General features: G+C 38.0%; 1 protein-coding gene across 1 annotated transcript; it reads right to left on the bottom strand.

Moving 5' to 3' along the window:
• Positions 1-6,254: 6,254 nt before the first annotated feature.
• Positions 6,255-16,433, bottom strand: LOC147293921 (TNF receptor-associated factor homolog 1a-like). The gene is made up of 13 exons (XM_086231933.1): positions 16,273-16,433; positions 15,232-15,455; positions 14,177-14,288; positions 13,522-13,610; positions 13,354-13,422; positions 13,141-13,270; positions 12,574-12,732; positions 11,883-12,231; positions 10,942-11,054; positions 9,819-9,969; positions 8,679-9,154; positions 8,390-8,594; positions 6,255-8,056 (listed from the first exon to the last, which is right to left on the bottom strand). The coding sequence occupies exons 2-13, from the start codon at positions 15,407-15,409 to the stop codon at positions 6,671-6,673; spliced, it is 3,417 nt and encodes a 1,138-aa protein (XP_086088059.1). The 5' UTR covers positions 15,410-15,455; positions 16,273-16,433; the 3' UTR covers positions 6,255-6,670.
• Between the last annotated feature and the right edge of the window lie 3,563 nt (positions 16,434-19,996).

Below are 19,996 nucleotides of genomic sequence, written 5' to 3'. Positions count from 1 at the left end.
CAAACAAAAGTACGCACAAATATATTGTTTGCTTGATATATATTGTTGGCCTATTTCCTGAAAATTGAAAATGTTAGGACACAGTGATTGTTTAACATGATATTAGAGCTTTTAGATTACTTGCATGGTTCAGGTTGAGACTGCACGTGAGAGAGAATGTTAACTTAATAAATATTGTAATATTCCCTTAAAACTTTAACTTTTAAAACATAATAGTTATAACATGTATATATCATTCCCTTGTATGACTTTACGTTTTTCTCGTAATGAATTAATGAAAGTATCCATTATGGAAACCTTGAATTAATGTCTTTAGACCTGAATACTCTATTTAAGTTTTAATCGGATATATATTATAAATTCAAGGATTATTAGCATATATAAAATGAAATAGATTCATGATACTTATAGAGGGTGTGAAAGATCAATCCATGAATATGACACGTAATTTTGAGTTTATAAAACATACTTAAATTGAAATAACAAATAAACTAGTAACTAACCCAATTTCATATAATATTTATACAGTAATGCTACACTTATTATATTTTTATACCATAATTTCATACCATTTTACATGATATTCATACATTGGACACTAAAAATTAAAAAATAAAACCTAAAAAAGAAAAAGAAAATATCCTTCCAGTAAAATAATGACACATCAAGTGAGATACAATATAATATATCAGAAAAACACTAATTTGTTCAAGATTCCACGCGTGTTCGCGTCAACGGTTGCGAATTTGAGCAAACCATGTATGTCTATGTAAGTAGATAATTCAAATCCTATGGTCCACGTACCATTTTCATTCCCATATTAATTAGTCTTCTATCTTATAAACCTCCTTGATGACGAGAAAGAAGCTCTAAATGAAAAAAAAAAGCTAGCAAATAATGTCTAATTGAATATTGAAAGCCATACTGGCCCAAAAAAAAAAATATTGAAAGCCATAAACATAGTAGGTTTAGTAGCAAACATGCATCAGGTGATTTGCAATAATTCTTTTCATATATATATAGTAGGCAAATGATTTCCGATTTGGCTAATTTTTTGCAAAGATGATCTATCTATGGAGATGTAAAAATTGAACGGTTCGGATCGACACAAAACGACTCATGTGGGCCCCAATAGGGTATACCTCAACATAAATAAGTTGAGGTATATCTTAACAGAAGGAAGCTATATATATATATATATATATACAGGTTCCTTCTGTTGAGGTATACCTCAACTTATTTATGTTGAGGTATGACCTTGTTGGAGCCCACACAAGTCGTTTTGTGTCGATCCGAACCGTTCGCAAGGATCATCTTCATTGATAGATCATCCTTGCAAAAAATTAGCCAAATCGGAACAGTAATGCTACACTTACCACATTTTTATACCACAATTTCATACCATCTTACATGGCATTCATACATTGGACACTACAAATTAAAAAATAAAACCTAAAAAAGAAAAAAGAAATACATATCCAGTAAAATAATGACACATCAGGTGGGATACAAATGTGAAAAAAAAAATGTGGGACAACTAGCATTATTGAAATCGGAAATCATTTGCCTATCTAACTTTGATAAAACAAATGGACGGTTTTATCAAAAATATTTGGTTCGTCCATTTATTTGATCAAAGTTAGATAGGCAAATGATTTTCGATTTGGCTAATTTTTTGCAAGAATGATCTATTTACGGAGATGTAAAAATTGAACGGTTCGGATCGACACAAAACGACTCGTGTGGGCCCCAACAGGGTATACCTCAACATAAATAAGTTGAGGTATACCTCAACAGAAGGAGCCTGTATATATATATATATATAGCTACTAACTTTTGGTTCACTATATTATACATATCTCGTAACATGTGTGCTTATTTTTAATTCCGGCTAGTACGTTTCCATGCGTAGTATCTCAGTGTATATCACATGTATATATGCACGTGGTTCCATTCAACTTAATTATGTAGAGAACTAAGAGAGTTCATATATTTTTTTGGCCAATAGAGAGATCATATATGGAGAGAGAGAGAGAGAGAGAGAGAGAGAGAGAGAGAGATGTAGCATCATTAATACATATTAATATTTTTCCACATTGATTTTTATTTCTATATTGCATTTACAAGTTCAAATTTTAGAAGTTCTAGTCCAATATTATAATTACTCGAACAATATATATATATAGTCTCGTGTGAACATTCGTCCAACGCCGAGTGCTCGATAGTGTAAAATTTTGCAGCATCGAGTACTCGACGCTGGTTTAGCGGCATTTATATTATAATTTAGCTATGAGATTTTAGACGCCCAAAATCCCAAAACTAATTAAACTTTAACTAACGCTTGCACCAAGTATACACTAGGAGATTGAGGATAGGGTGAACCCATTGGAGTATACCCTTAAAACTTGACGGAGGAAGCAGCGTTATCGCGTGTTTTAAAAAATCATCGCCGAGCGCTTAGTGACACGTTTACATGTTCACTCGTTCGTACCTGATCGAATCTGTATACATATATATATTGTGATTTCCTGTATATCTAGGTATATACAAACTTAATGCACAATATCATTTAGGGAGACTTAGAGTTTAGTCCATTTTCTGAGTTTTTCTTAGATTAAGACCGGTAGTGATTTATGGTTTTTAATTAAATCCTTTTATTTTTCTTTTTTGACGGCTTTATGTTATGTTTTAACTCCAAGATTTTGGACTTCGCCCAAAATCTCAGAGTTAAAACCTAACATGTAACCTCTACAAAGCCCACTTTATACCCTAGGAGGGGAAATACCCTTCAAATAAAGGGAAATACCCTTCAAATCGGAAAATGATTTTACTATGAATTAAAGAATTTTCTTATAAATTATATATTATGAATTAAAAGGATTTTCTTATAAATTTTAAAACATCCCCGGTCTCCATCTAAAAACTATTTTTCTAAAAAACCTAAGTTTAATTATCTCTATCATTTATCTGTTTCAACCTCTGCATGGGACTTGGGAAACAAGCACAACTAGGGTTCCTCGATTATTAATTTTATGTAAACCTTTAATTAGCATGTCTAGCTTAAAGAACTTGAAACTTAAATATCTCTTCTATATATGTCATGCATATATCAATTATGTTTATATACCATGATCAATTAGTCAAACTTATGAATTAACTTGTTCAAAGTTCCACAATTTTCTTCGTAAAATGTCCACATGATAAACAAGAAAGTAAAAAACAAAAAATTGAAACCCATGCGTATTGTACACGTCTTAATATTCCTTTTGAGATCTCAAAATGATTATAAAGCAGCACGTTGGTCGAATTAGAGCACATGAAAAATGGTAAACAAAAACGAAGAAATTAATTAAAAACTAATTATATAATATATATTGTCCATACTTCCATGTTTCTGCGTACAGATATATATATTTTGTAGCCACAAATCAGTGAATGCGATGCAGGATCTTGAAGACCTCTTTTATTTATCTTTGTCAGCTGAGTACAACTTTAAGCCTTTGACATTAGCCCAAAATAGTGAGGGTGGGTGAGATAAGGGTTATGATTAGACTAAGTACATAGTTTGATTCCTTCCAATGTAACAAAAAAAAAGTACAACTTTCAGAGACAAATGGTATAAAAATTATACAAAAAGATATATGTATGAAAGCCTTCATATGATGATTTGATTAATTTCATATTTTCTGCTTTACTACTAATTTGAAATTAGCTTAATGAAAATATATGTACAGTGTGTTTGTTTACAATTTAATCAAAGTAGTAATTCATTAGTATATATATTAAACTTGCTCTCCCCCTCTCATGAATCAAAAAATAAAATAGAAAACAACAATAAAAAATTAAAATAGCCCACTGGTTTTTCTCTATGCCTAACAATATTAAGGGAAATTTTGATTGTTTCTGTTCAAACATGTAATGAATTAATCATATTAATTAAAACGTTGGATTTGTTGATGACTAACTAGGCAAGCTCCGGTCAAAGAAATTAAGCCGCAAACCAAAAGCACGGTAAGCTTGAAGACGCATATATTTCTTTCTCCTTACCAAACCGCCAACCTTGCTTCTTATTTCACAAAGTAGCTACTTTAATTTGATCCAAAACTTGACCTTTAATTTTCTTCTGCAATCTCTATCAATTAGTGGATCAACTTGAAAGAATAAAAGAATAAAGCGTGACCCAAAAATACACTATTAATTAGTCAGGCCGGCCATCATGCACAAAACCAGAAATCCATAACATGATCAAATCAATCAACCTCTCCCATTGTCTCCCATATATTCAATGCGTTTGAAAATTAACATAAGGGTCTTTAATTTGTGTATATTACAAGGAATAAATCAATTTGTATACTGAACTGAAAAGAGTACACAACTAAATGTACAAATTGCTTGTAAAATTGTTATAAGAAAGAAAGAAAGAAAAAATATACATTTGGTGATCTTTTAATGACCTGTAATTAGGTCCTATAGTTATTCTACCGAGACCAATCTGCAGCTAGCAAACAGAGAAATTACTCATCCTTCAAGTTTCCAAAATATGAAGTCCTCAAGTGTTTGATCATCAGTGTCATTTGTGGTTGGTAGCCACACCAAATGGAACCATCAGACGAGGATAAGCAGAATTAGCATCATGGGGCAAATTATTAGCATGGCCATGGTGGTGGCCTGCATAGTTCTTGACCTTGAAGAGTGGGCAGCCGGGTCCGCCGGTGCCGGGGATGTAGGTGCACCCAGAGGACCCAGAAGGAGGCACCTCACCTCTCTGAAGAGACTGCAAGCTCAGTGCTTGCTTCATCCACCTTTCTTCATCATACAATATCCTGCTAGCTCTGTTGGGTTGTACATGTGCAACACACACAAGTAGCAGCACACCCAAAGCAATGTTCACAAGCCCCATAATAACTAATATATATTCTTTTAGTTGTTACTTGTTGCAATTAACGCTAAGCTAGCTTATATGACTTCATGAGGGAGCTGTGTTGATATTTATAGCTAAACCCTTTGAGGATCTTTGTTATTATTTTATTAGTTTGGAGGAATTGACTGTTCACTGTTGACTCCTGGGTATTTTTTAAGATTTTCTTTTGATCATCTCTTACTTAATTGAGTTCAACAAAATTGAATAGGTCATCACAAGCAACCGAGCCAAAAAGTTGAATCATCCCAAGGTTTTAATTTACTTCCCACCTTCCTTTCCAGTCATATATATAGGAGTATTTTATGCATCTTCTGAGGATTAAGGCCTTCAACTTTAGGCCATTAATGTTAACTAAAATATTAAATATGCGTACATGGAACTGCAAAAATTCTCAAGTGCTCGTCATCGATCCTTTGAGTCACCTATTACGATTGCCAATCCAATTATTCCAAATGGGACTTTTCTGTCTCTTCAATATGGCAACACATAAAAGTATAAAACAACAAGAAGTAGGACGGAACAAGTTAAATTAAAGAAAAAAAATCAAACGATAAGATTATGTCAAACTCCCTTTCAGAGTGGTAAAACGAGAAGATGCTATAAAACATGAATCATGCATGTTTCACTTCTACTTTGAAGATGCTAGCTATATCCCAACTGTATTAATTTGCTGATCTTCTGTTAATTTGTTGTCTATGGTGATTGGTGAGTATCAAACCTTAATATAATCCATTTAATCATTAATTAAGGAATGCTGTACTTAGGAGATTTTAACACCTTAGGATGAGGAAGGCAGTCACAACTTGATAAATGTTACACTTACAAGGTTTGAGACACAATTAAAGAGAGGGGGAATTGTAATGTTACACTTACGATACGTTGTTTCAAAATTCATCCACTGTAATTCTATTTGATTTCTATTACATTTACTTCGATTTTTTTTTTTCGATATAATAAATATAAGTATATATATTGCTCTTATACAAATAAGACTCTAGCTTTCTTGCACTTCAGATTATCTCTAAAGAAAAGGAATTACAAATATAAAATAGAATTATAATTTTTTGTTTATATTATAATTTCTAATTATATATATAGAATATATATATAAATTTATTCTATATTTTATAAATAGAAAATAATTTTATAAATAGAATGTCAAAGTACTGTAAACCCTGACTGGTCAAAAATGAAATTACTTTTTTGTACCGTCGTCACACTGAAAAGATGAAATTATTTGTATTGAAAATAAATTTTTTTCAGAAAAAAAAAAAAAAAAAAAAAGCCAAACTAATAGTGACTGTCGGGCAATTAGCATTAGATAAGCCTCTGATTTTGGTGAAAAAGAAAATTATAATAAAGACTTTCGCCCCAAGGTACGAAGCCATGCAGCTACGCAAGATTCCAACGGTACACCAAAACGAAATGAAACGCAGATCACGAGAAAGATAAAGACTAACCAACCACAGTGGGTGTGGGGCCAAAAGTATTGTTAAAATTTGAAGCCTGCTTCAAGCATGAACCCTGAAACCACAGGACACATCAGGATCAAAGCTTCATTTCTAACAACTTAAAAAAAGGCTGGAAGAAACACTCTTTACAAAATGTTTTCTTATGAAAAGATTACAACCTCACTCCAAATGTAAAGACCCAATAATTTCCTCAAATACATTATTATGACGGACAGTGACCCACTAATTTGTGGGCAGACTCCGTCGTGTCGTTCGTTTGTTCGTTCATTTGCTTGCTTCACTGACCATTTGAAGGCCGGAATACAGTGTAACCATTCACCCCACATGCCATATTCGAATAATCTGGATTGTAGTAAGGGTAACCATCAGATTCTGTGTTCCTCATGCCAAGTAAAGATAGATCAGAACCAGCCATCTGCCAATGGTTTGGAATTAACCCATCAATCTGCCCATTTACATAAGGCAGTGGACCAGCTTGCGGAGTAAACTCCCTTAATGATTCGAAATGACCCCCTAAAGTATATCCCCCCCTCTGGAACCCATCATCTTGGTAACTCCGTGTTCGCTCAAACCTACAAGAGCTGGTTGCAGATCCCGTGTCACTCGATATGCCCAAATCACCAGGGTAAGAAAACTGCCGATTTAAGTGGCTTGGCCCATTGCTGTAGGAGTGGAAGACTGAGCTTGCTCTGGCTGCCCCAAAGCCATGTTCATCATCAAGCAGATCATTGATGATATCAAGGTGTGGGAACTCATCTGCTGATACTCCTTGGGTCTGGCGCCCTGATGTACAGGCTGGGAACTCAGTGGACAAGTGTTCCCGTGGCCCACCCTGTAAAGGCTTGTAGAAGTCAAAATTTTGATCATTAAGCAGGGAGGAAGGATCAAAGTTCATGCCATTGCTCGATTCCCTTTGAGAACTCTCCATCCACTGGGGTCCATTATGCAACACATCCCGATTGACCATGCCAAATGGAAAGCCTGATTTAACCGTGCTTGCGTCCATTATTTCAGTGCTCTGAGGTAAGAACATTGGGGCAGATACCATGGTTGGTGGTGGTTGCGAGAACACAGGAGATGGGTTCACTCCTGAGCTTGGAGAGTTAGAATGCGTGAAACCAGTTGAACCAGAAGGAGCATGGTTACCCAGTATGGCATTTCTATATGACTGGGGAACATAACTATGAGTTGCTGATGATGGATCAGGACCCAACCGGCCAGCAGCACTCACTGAACGGGCAAGCAGCGGAGCTGTCTGAACTGTAGAAACAACAGTAGAAGTTGGCTTGGGGCCAGGAACAAGAGGAGCACTGGAGGGCCTAGACACCACAGGCACTTGCTGTGCCAAGGCTTTTTCAGCTGGTTTCGGAGTTGCAGCCTTCTGAGTCTCAGGTTTGGACACACCATTAGTCTGGGATGAACTAGTCAAAGGTGCCACTCTATCAGTCTGTTGTATGCTGATTGAGGATACTTTCCTAAGTGGAACAGAATCCACAACTGCACTACTCTGGCACTCCGACTTCGGTTGACCAGTCAAGGGCACATTTTTAGGAGGGCTTCCAGGAGAAGATGCTAGAGCTGGTGTCTTCTCTTTCAAAGGTCTTTCTAAATCAACCTGATCTTTGATGCTCAATTTTTTCTGCAGTGAAACAACCTCTTCTTCCTATTACATAAAATGCAGACAACCATTATGTCAAATGTGGAAAATAAGAAGTCAACAAAAAAAAAATGCAATTAGTGAAGATAAATGTGGCCTTCTGATATGTTAAGAATATGGAATGATGAGAAATAATGACAATTACCCGAATAAAATAGGAAACAATGAAGACAGTATGACCTTAAACCAGATGTGCTAATAAAAATATGGGTGAACACAACATACAATAAAGAACAGTAATGACAGTAGGGTCCAAACGGTGAAGGCCAACAATAGAAAGGCAATCCTCAACACTCAGGGAGGACCACAAAAAATTATAAGGCAAAAAAATGACCCCACCTTCTTAACCACATGCTGCTCCAGCCACTTAATTCGATCCTGCAATGAATTAACAGCAGGCTCAGACTCAGGTTCACCCACCTTACTACTTCCAGAAACATCATTCTGATAACCTGCATCCACTATAGGCCCAGAAGGCTGATTATCCATCTCATTTGGGCAACTATTCCCATCACTTGTTGCCTTACCACGTTGGTGTTTCCCCCTGCAATTTCGAATTCAGAAAATTGATCAAGTATCTTGTATAATCATCCAGTTGCACAGAGGAAAATGCAAACTATATATTTACCTGCTAGGTGATTTTTGGTTTTTGTAATTAGAAAAGGAGTTCCCCTTATATGGCCCATTCATTACAACTGATGGGACTGAGTCTGTAGAACATGTTGAGGAACTATCATCCATCACAGATGTACTCTTTCTTTCAGATACTCCATTTTGCACGGACGATAGGCCACTAATTCCACTGCTACTGGCTTCTGTGGGAGGATGGACTTCTGAGGTATCAGTGTCCCAATTGATTGGACTAGCATCTCTGTCTTCAGAATCAGGCTGAGGTACTTCAGCAGCACCATCCACTGAATCAGACACGTCTGACACATCTTCCAGTGTATCTGGCTTTTCAACCACAGGTTGCTCCTCATCTCTTGTGTAGTCTTTCATTTCATCAGTAGGATTTTCTTCTTCTTGTTTCTCTTGTACTTCTATGCCAGGCCTTTCCTCCCTCCCTTTGTCCTTCCCCTTCCGATTATTCCTTTTCTGTTTAGCCTGTAGAAAAGAAGCAAGGAATATGTATCATCCAAGGAAAAAGATGATGAATTATCAATTTTTGACAAACTTTAGATGCAACCCCCTTTCATCTCATTGGTGTGGTTTCAACTTAGTGTTAACAGCAATGTTACATTTGTGTATTAGGTTATCTACTGACACCATGGAGTTGGGAAAGCTTTCATAACTCAATTTTTGAACTATCTGAAGGACCAAAATAACAGATTACAAAAGTAAGACTATTATAAGAGGAATCCCTCATCACAGTCTGTTGTCTTCAAAGTTGCAGATGGAAAATAAACATAAAAGGAAAAGCAAGGCTCATAGAAAAGTGATCCCTCATTGCAGTCTGTGCTGTCTTCAAGGTTGCAAATAGATTAAAAGAATATAATATAGATATACACATGCTTGGCTGCTCTTTCCAACATAAAAATCTTAAATTTTTTTTTTTTTTTTCACATATCCATTTGGTGAGTAAAGAGCAAAGAACTTAAGATGTCATTAGCAAATAAAGCCTTTCTGCTGATAACTGTTGAAGAAACAGTTTATAAGACTGAACTAGTGAATCAAATTAATAGGTCAACTCGGATTATCATAATTCTCTAAACTACCTTGAAAACTCACATTTTCTTTCAAACCAGAAAATATATAAACAGAAACAAACCTGTTTTTTCTTCAACTTCTTTTCCTTTTCAGTTGCTCCACGTTTTGCCTTCTGCTCACTTTCAGCCAGCCATGCTGCCTCTTCCTCACGGATGAGCTCCTCTTGCCTCTTCAATGCAACAGATTCATGATAGGCAACTTCAATTTTATTGCTGCATGTAAATAGGAAATAGAATAATGCAAACAATAATATGACTTCATTATTGATGAATAGCAACTTCAATACTAGATAGTAGGATGCATCATTGGATATCTTATGAGATAACTTGGTCAAAAGATATCTACCATCATCCATTAAGTGAAATTCATCAGTCAAAATGACAAAAACGTAGAATGCAACTACCACAAAACGGCCAACTTCATTGGAAATCTAAATGCTCCGCAATAATCCCTCACGAGATACAAATGTCTATTGCTGGAAACATAGCAAAGAATAAGCCCAATATGCAAGATACTATTTTTTCTCTTTTGCTCCAAGGCAAAGATTCCAAATATATGCTACTCCCCGTCACCTAAGATATGACAAGAACCTCCAGCTTTGATGTTGATGAGATTAACTGGAAAATATTCAATACTATGCAAGAAAAATTGCCGACAATGGAATGCCACATCTTACTGCTCATTCTCAGTACTATACTTGTTAAGAAAGGGAGACCATAGTCATACTATGGGATACTAAAATCTCTTATCCCAAGTTGGTTATGGTCTTCCACATTAAGTATTTTCAATTCCACCCCCCAGCAACACCTCAATTCAACATAGAGAAAAGGTATGCATCAAATGAACTAATGGCTATAACTCCACCTATTCATATTGTGTATCCCCACAAAGCGCAACCCCTGTACAAAAAACGACATGCCGTCTTCTATGGAAGCAAACATAGTAAAAACAGTTTGATATAACACAATATAAGAACCTATAACCATGGTCAACCAAACATTTCACTAACAGATAAATCATTAACCATAACATCCCTTTCATGTACTATGAAACATATTTGCAATCTACATGAGGCCATGAAGTAGGATTCACAACCAATTGACCATGGGAAATTAGTATAAATACTGAAGGCAATACCCATTCATGATTCAAGCAAGAAAAATATATTTAAGATAATAGAAGACCTGAAAATATGGGCAAGCACAAATATTTCCACAGTCCTACGACCCAATTCTGTAAGACGTCTTTCATCTCGCTCAATAGAATCTTTGTTGAAGTCCTCTCCAGAATTCCCATCCTGCAATAAAATCAGAATGGCTGCTCAGACATCAAACAGTTAAAGAGTGAAAACTTATCAACTATGTTCAGTAAATATCTCACCCCACTGGCTTTTTCCAATCGCATGCACAATGAGAATGCAGTACATATCCTCAACAACAATTAGATTACCTATTACAGATATAATAAGTTCCTTATTTGTTACTAACATACTAAATTCTTGATCATATAAATGTGTCACCCCATTGAGGTCATAAAAATACTCACTCTACAAAGTCCTTCTAAATCACTACAACACCAGCATCAATAAATCTTTTCCCTTGAAAACAAAATTTGACTAGAACAACAGGCCTGAACTTCTTCTTAGGAGCCCTACATCATATTAAATTACTAATCACTGAAGAGTGCAACTAGATATCAAGATATACTAAATTAATAAATTTATAAAGAGGATATAACTGCATTCAAATATCCACATTTCCAATAGCATTGAAGTGAAGCATAATTCACAGTAACCATTGTGAAAATAAAGGGTAGACAGAATTCTTTTTTTTTTTCAGAAGGTAGACAGAACTTTGAACCTAAATCCTACATTAGAGAAGCTTAGTTTGTCTAGATAATATTTTTTGTAACCCATACTGAGTCCCAAATGTCCTGCACATTAGCCAAACTGGAATAGCTGAGAAATCAACTAAAATTAATATACACAAACATCACTTAGAAATATATATTTAAAAAAAAAAAAAAAAAAGTAATCCCCAATACCACACAACCAATAGTAGGACTTAAATGCATCGAGCAAACCAATCCAAACTTCATTGCTCAACATAGGATGTTAGCGACTCACTTTTGTGCGATTTTGAGGACCCTTCTCATCTTTTGGAGGTAATGGTTCCATGGCAGCCCTCTCAAGTAGCATTAAAACATCATCCACCAATACAAACATATCTTTCTCCACAAGAACAATTGGTGCTGGCATTTCTTCAGTATCCAATAATTTCACCCTACCTTTCTTGCACTTAGTTTGGCCTTCAAGAGCCTTTAAACCACTATATAATGAATCCATTACCAATGTAGATGTGACTTCTTTCTCAATAAAAAAGTGCTTAACGACTACTTTCAGGACTGCATCCATCTTCTCCCTGGACATACGGCGCCTAGCATTTTGTTCAATTCCCAACCAGAAGGAGCAAAAGCTGCAACCATATCAATACGTTATTAGTTATTAGAGAATTAAATGTAACCAGTAAGCTAATAAATCGCCTACGTACAAACACACAAGCATCCATGAGCACATAGATGTGTGTATGTATCTGTATTACATTACATACAAGTGAACATGTTAATAAAAATCCAGCAGACACACAGCAGAATGCCATCAAATCCATGGTAATCCATGTTTATAGGAACCACACCAACACTGTAAAAGCTTTCAAAAATTCATGTCTTCCCAGAGTAAAATATTGTATAGTTATGGCTCATGGTGATCGTTCTAAGCAGTAATATGACATAAAGTTCCAAAGGCAAAGATAGAATACCTTGACCACCTAGCTTTATCCTCTATCAACTTTCCAAGTTTGCTTCTTCTCTCTTCCACAAAACGACGGCAGATTTGCTCTACATTTGTCAAGTATACCCTAACAAGTTCTCTCCTATATTGACAATCAAGACAGCGAAAGGGCCGGTCTGCTTTCTCCCTATGAAACCAGAAACAAAATTACACAAATGCTTATGAAGACAAATAAACTGCATGTTAAACGAAAACACAACAAAGCCACCCAAAAAAATTTCAAACGCTAAAATCAAAAGGTGTGTGTTTAAAAAGGGGAACTAACTTTGCACTCAAAAGTTGGATTTAAGTTCACCGAAAAAATAAAGTTGGATTCACAAACAATAAAAAGGACCACAACAAGAAGATTCCCTTCAATATCACCAGAGATGAGAGTGCAATCTTATAACACATCCTTAAAAATTCATAGTATAAATTATGTTAGAACACCATGTGGCCATGGTGAAACTTAATTATGAAACTTTTTTTCCCCAGTAGAAGTCAGAAATAGAATAGGTGCAGCAGTAACAGTCACAGAATAAACAATAATAAGCACCTTATGACTTGAACTTGAGCCTTTATTATAAGAGTGTCAGCATCAATAAACCCATCTAATACTTTTGACAGCTCCATAAATTTTTTCCACCCCCAATCATGCTCTTTCTTCCAAAATCGATGTAATGTATCTGCAAAATTTTACATTTTCAACATGTGATAAAGAATAAAATTGAAAACCCACTAGAACCAAAACATTAATTAACCAACCAACCAGAATATTTCGACTTCTTAGGATCTTTATTTACCACAGCTATTGTAAACTGTGCAAAATGACTCCAACCTGTAAAACAAACAAACGAGAAATTATATAATTACACCCCAAAAATAAACCAAGAAAAATGATCATTAGAGCAACTCCAAGAAATTAAATATGGCACACCTGGAAGAAGTTTGTCATGATTAGCTACACAAAGAAACAAAGAGAGATGATTGCAAACATCACAACCTTGGGGATAGATTAAAATGTACCTGCCACAAGTAACAAAAAGCTCAAAACTAACAAGTGCAGTCTTAAAATGACTTTTTGCAAGCCACATGCATTTATCAGATGCACCAAATTTAAAAGGGTAACTTTGATGCAAGGACATATATACAATCTTTATACTCCAATACCTATGCTACCTTTCAGAATCTAAATTGTGCTAGTATTACTCTGGTTGGTAAAATTGGAATCTGATACTAATTAAAAGGTTCTGTTTTTTCTTTTTCTTTTTTAATAAGAAACAGGCTAAAAGGTGATTCTACTTGAATCCCCAAAAAAATGCTTACTAGGGCCTCCAAAATTTTTGTAAATTTTAAATCCCATGTTACCCTTTAAAATTACTCTTACAAAAAATATATATATTCCCTACCCCCTCCTCACAACCCCAAGAAGTGCATAATGCTTATATAAAACATATAAATTTATGGAGTCTGTATGTTATGAATTTACAGGTTGCATATGAAAATCTAAACCAAGCAAACAAAATTCATAACAAACAACTTTTTTCTGTGCCGAACATGTATGGCAAACAATCATATCCAAAGTTGCATACCATTTGTAGCCGCCAACCTCAAATGCATTGCTACGAAGTTCCCTTTTGTTAATCTGAGAAAATTTCTCTATCTTCCATGTATACTTTCCATATAACTCGGCCGGTTTTGGCCCTATAAACAAGTAAAATAGGTTTGTGAACATTTATCCATATAATTAAAACAAAATTGAATGCAGAAAAGGCATTCATTAGTAAATGCATGGCAAATATGAAGGAAAACTTATTTGTAACAGATGCTAAAGGCCAATTAAAATTTTCGCACCACAGGAGAGTTCTAGCAAGTCAGAAAATGCATTATACTAAAAGCAAAATTGAAACAAGAGGAGAGGGAAACTGAAACAGCATGCTATAAGATTGATCCCATGCAGAGATGAGCACTCAAATGTATATTCTAAAGAAGAGGACAGGGAAATTAATATATTGAAGAATAGGATACCTCACCCCATGTATCAAATAAAAAAAATTAAAATAAAATGCAACAGGTGTTTACATAGAACGAAGACAAAAATGAAGAGTACTTGCAAAAATATTTAAAAATTCATATGGAAACGATTCTCCAGCCTATATTGTCCTTCATAATTAAACAAACCAAGCAAAGCATTGGAAAAGTGAAGTTGAAAGGTAAGTAGGACAATCAAATAAGCACTCTATGTGAGACCACCTAAGTTCTCTAAAATGACCTCACACATGAGGTGATCTAGAGAAACACTCAAGAGAACAGCTAAGCATTTCAGCAAAAGATCAACATACTTCAGAAAAAATATTTGGACTGATCCTCTGTTCATTGCTCTTCTTCCTCTAAGTAGTAATAGAGATAGAATTTGATGATGCAACAAGTGAATACAAACATAAATGAGTAAGGTCCATTTGCTTGAAATTAAATAGAAAAATCATCTGCAAAAGTAACCATAAAACATTGAGTCGGAATGCATATCATCGTTTAAATCCATTTGAGTCGGAATTTCCACAAGCCTGGTATTTGATGGCAATAAAGGAGCACACATTCTGGCACGCAAAGCAAGGCAATTAGCATATATAGAGAACAAAAACCATACCACCATCATCATCGTCATCAGAGTCCCAAAAAGGGGGCGAAGTAGATGGAGTTCCATTTTCCACCTGCTCAGAGGACCGCCATTCTGCTAATGCTTCCCCGGAGAGGCAACGGCTCCCACTTGAAATTCCCTCCATAGACCTTCCTGCTCCAGACTCCTCACTAGCACTCCCAGCCATTTCCCACTCCAAAATTCTTGTCCCCACACTCCTTCAACCCTGCTCACTGGATAAGAAGAAACCCATTTCTCAAGATTAGGATTTCAACTCCAATTGCATGAAAGAAGCATTGTACACTACAAGCATTTTCCTTTACTCAACTTCACCATAATGCCAAAAATTCATAAAATATAAGACAATTATATCCAAAATTACAAGCATCTCAACATTTTGAATTTCAGGGGCCAGAAGTTAACAAATTAAAAATTAACAGATTTGAAAAACCTTTCTGTTTGGTTGCTTGTAAATCTAAGAAGAAGACCATACAAAATTAAAAATAAAAAAAAAAATTATTTATTGGGACGAAGAAACAAAAACCTCAACTCAACTGACTAATTAGCTCAGATGATGATAGTTTTACAGCAATCAGGCTCAAAGCGATATAGAACATGAAAAAAATATGAAACTTCATTTCATTTTTATCCTTAATTTTCTATGGAACCAAACAACTTAACAGTTACCATTCCCTAAACCAAAAACCCACTTCCGAAAAACCAAATAGCAATAAACCCTGAATTTTAACTTCACAAAATTGAAGAAACCAAGCTGAATTAAAACCAAACAGATTGAAGCAAGAAATTTCAATCAAAAACCCTAAAAAATCAGAACCATTTCAATGAACCCAATTGCGGGAAACTCAAGCCCAATAAAACCCCAGACCAATCTGAACCCAATGAACTAAGATCGCGGACAATCAATCCCCCTTAACGGCGATCAAATAGAAACCCTATTGAAACAATAGATACGGAATTTAAATTTAAAGAAGAAACAGAAAAAACGGAACATCGGAAACGACATCATATAGATCGAGTAGTGATACGAACCTGCAACGAAGGCCAGAGCTTATTCACAATGGCCAACAGAAGCTCTGAGATTCTAGAGAGAGAAAGAGAGGAAGAAGAGAGGAAGAAAGAGAGGGGGGTCGAAGTAGCTGCAGGGAGAGATAGAATTGAGCAAAGGCGGAACCCAAAAAAGAAAATCTAATTTTATTAAATTTGGTTTTTTTCGATTTTCATTTCTATTGTTCTTTTTATTTTATTTTTATGTGAGAGGAGGTGGAGAAGGATGATATGGGAAAAAAAAAATGTTTGTGACTTTGCTCTTCTTGTCCTCTCTCTCTAATCCCTCTTTTAATAAAATAAATGTCATAAAAAATGGGTAATAAATGTAATTATTAAATAATAAATGTGATTATTAAAATGCAGTAGTGAGAATCAAAGCATTTTTTGTAGTTGATAAAAAAATAGAATTTATAAGCAAGAAAATGAGAAAAATGAAGGGGTTGCGGGGGCATTGCATAGGGTAGGGGTCGGCAATGGATCGGGCCGGGCTTGGGCTTTAATACACAAGCCCAAGGCCCGCCCATCGGGCTTTGGCTTGCGGGCTTGGAGGGCCGGGCCGGGTTAGGCCCCAATGGGCCCAAAACTTGTTTAGACACATATATATCTTCAAAAAAAATTATAGGATTTTAGTTATATTGTGATTTGAACATAAGACCTCACATAGCAAGCTTCAACTCTCAATCAACTGAGCTTACTAGTTTATTTTGATCTTACTAGTTTATTTTGAGCTTACTAGTTTATTTGTCGAATTTGTGAATCATAACATATTTAATAATTTTTTTGTTTATTTACTTCAATAAATTATTAATATACTTATTAAGTTATTATATAATACTATTATGTTAGTAATAGTGTAATACCATTGTTCGTATGATGAATCATCTCGGCATAACGACAAGTCACACAAGGTCTAACACCATGTCGTTTGGGCCTAGACCCAAAAGCTAAGCCCCCGCTAGGCTCCGGCCTCCTGGGCCTTGACCTTCTAGGCTCCGGCCCCATAGGCTCCGGCCTCCTAAGCTCCGGCCCCATAGGCTCCGGCCTCCTAAGCTCCAGCCTCCTAGGCCCCGACCCGTGTCAACTCACTCGGATCCTCGAGACCGGTGACACGTGGCGCTCCTACAGTGCAAGTCATCACAAGGGACACGTGTCATCACCGGATTGGTTGACACTCTTCCAAAGGTACTATAAAAGAGGTACCTTCTTGTCACAAAAGGACGACTGAAATCATTATTATACTATTCACTCACTCTGCTCTCAGATCTCTCTGAACACTGACTTGAGCGTCGGAGGACCTTTGGCCGGCACCACACCGGTGCCCTTCCCGCTCACTTTTGTGTACCTGTGCAGGGTGCTCTGGATATCATTCTCTCTCATTGCTCACCAGTCGGACCCCAGCTACCTGTTCCTGCCCCACTTTGACGTGTCATCCGCTCAGTGGTGGGTCAACGGGCCTACGTGGTTCGACTCGACGTTGACTGCTCTACCATTTTTGGGCATCAACAGTTTGGCGCCGTCTGTGGGAAACTTACAACTTTTCCCCATTGATTTCTCTACCCTCAGTTGAGGTGCAGAAACCTTCCGAGCTTCCGAGCTCCCGAGCTTCCGAGCTCCCTAGCTTCCGAGCTTCCTAGCTTCCGAGCTACCAACCCTCACAATGTCTGACGGAGGTCCTATCCTCGACCAAGTTGACAACACCCCGCTGGTTGACAAGCGAGGTAAGAAGACTGCCGAATCTGATCAGGAAGAGTACATCCAGCGTTTGGAGGCTCAGCTCCAACGAACCCAGGAACAGCTCGACCTCCAAAAAGGTGCAACACAGCTTTATGAGCGACTCCTCCGTGACAGGGAAGGACATACCACTCCCCGGAGTGGTGAGAGGAGGAACCCCCATGACAGGGACGAACACACCGCTCTCCGGAGTGGTGAGATGAGGGATCCCCCCCGAAGGGACCAAAATGTTCCCCGCCAATTGGATGTAGGGCAAGGTAGCCATCCGCCCCCAGGTTTCCAAAAGAGACTTGTCCACCCGGTCAGCCGGGCTCGATCTGGCGAGCATCCTACCCGCTCTGAGGAGTTCCACATTTACCGGGACTGTCGTCATCTGCTCGACGACAACCGCTCTCGGCGAGAAGAGCAGCGGACGAACCGGGGCGAATCCAACCCGCGTCCCCGAGACTTGGAGGAGGAGCAGGGGCGATCCAACCCGCGCCCCCGAGACTTGGAGGAAGAGCAGGCCCCCCGTCCCAAGCGACGACGGGGAGAAGAGCAGGTCCTCTCGGCTGGGCGCCGCGCAGAAAGTAACACTTATATAAGTGAACAAGTCGCTGACTCCGGTAACAGCGGCTCTCTTCCACCAGACCAGCTCCAGCAACTTCTCATGGACATCAGTGAGCGCCTGAAAAGAGTGGAAGGAGGAAGTCGGGTTGGGCACCCATCTTTAGAAACAAGGGAGCTGCCTGGACCTTTCACAGCTCGCATCCTATCCGCTCCTCCGGTTGGCGACGTCCGACCTCCCAAAATCACTCCATACACAGGGAAGGAAGACCCATATGATCACCTCATGAGTTTCAGATCCGCTCTGGAATCTAAAGGTGCTGATGACATTACGAAGTGTCGAATCTTCCCTTCCACCCTCTCTGGCAGTGCAAGGGACTGGTTCTACCAACTTCCTCCGGGCTCGGTTGATTGCTTCAACGAGCTCCGAGAGCTCTTCCTAGGTCAGTATATCATCCAGACCGATAGAATCTACACCACGGATGACCTGACTCGAGTCCGACAGGGCAGCAGGGAATCCCTCCGGGAATACATTACTCGATTTCAGCTAGAGCGATCTCGGTGTCGCGACTGTGATGAGAAGGTAGCCTTCGCCGCCTTCAAGGGTGGTCTCCTAGAGGGGGACTTCTTGTTTGAACTCAACCGCCGCAATCCGCGCACCTACAAAGAACTTATGCAAGAGGCCATTGCCTATGCTACTGCGGAATTCAAAACATATGGGAAAAAGCCGCCCACCATGGATCGCCCAAGTACCGACCAGGCCATCATAGTGCCACCCCAGCCCAAGCCCTACTCGGGTAACCAGCATGGGGGGTCCGGGAAAAAGTTCAGTAAGTTCACCAAGAAACAATTTGGTGATGGTAGAGGTGGAGGACAACGAAGGGAGGAAACCTATCAGACATCCTATGCCTCCAGGTTCAAAGTCTATACAATTCTCACTGTTACTTATACAGAGTTGTATCCCCAGATCAAGGACATACTTCCTAAGCTCCCACCCCGCCCACCACAAACACGATACCGGGCTAACAAGAATTTCTTTTGCCTTTACCATGACGACCATGGCCATGACACCGAAGCATGCAGAGCTTTTAAGGAGGCAATAGAAACCTTGGTACAGGAAGGAAAATTGGATGGCTTTATAGACAAGGAGGCCACCGAGAAGGCCAAGACCGACGGACAACGCCGGGGGCGGGTCAATACCATCTGTGGGGGCCCGACCCTCGCTGGCAACTCCAACAGAGCCAGGAAGGAATACGCCCGAAGTGCTCAACCATGCTCCGGCGTTATGGCTGTAGACTTCCACCGTGGCAAAAAGACTCCTAAGCTCGGGTGGTCGCCCATTTCCTTTGCTGAGGAAGAGGAACGTGATTTGATCTTCCCACACGATGACCCTTTGGTCATTGAGGCCACTATAGCTAATTTTGATGTG

This window comes from Dryas octopetala, chromosome 2 (genome assembly GCF_963921425.1).
Source record: "Dryas octopetala chromosome 2, drDryOcto1.1, whole genome shotgun sequence".
Lineage (NCBI taxonomy): Eukaryota > Viridiplantae > Streptophyta > Magnoliopsida > Rosales > Rosaceae > Dryas > Dryas octopetala.
This window is presented reverse-complemented; position numbering and strand designations above follow the sequence as displayed.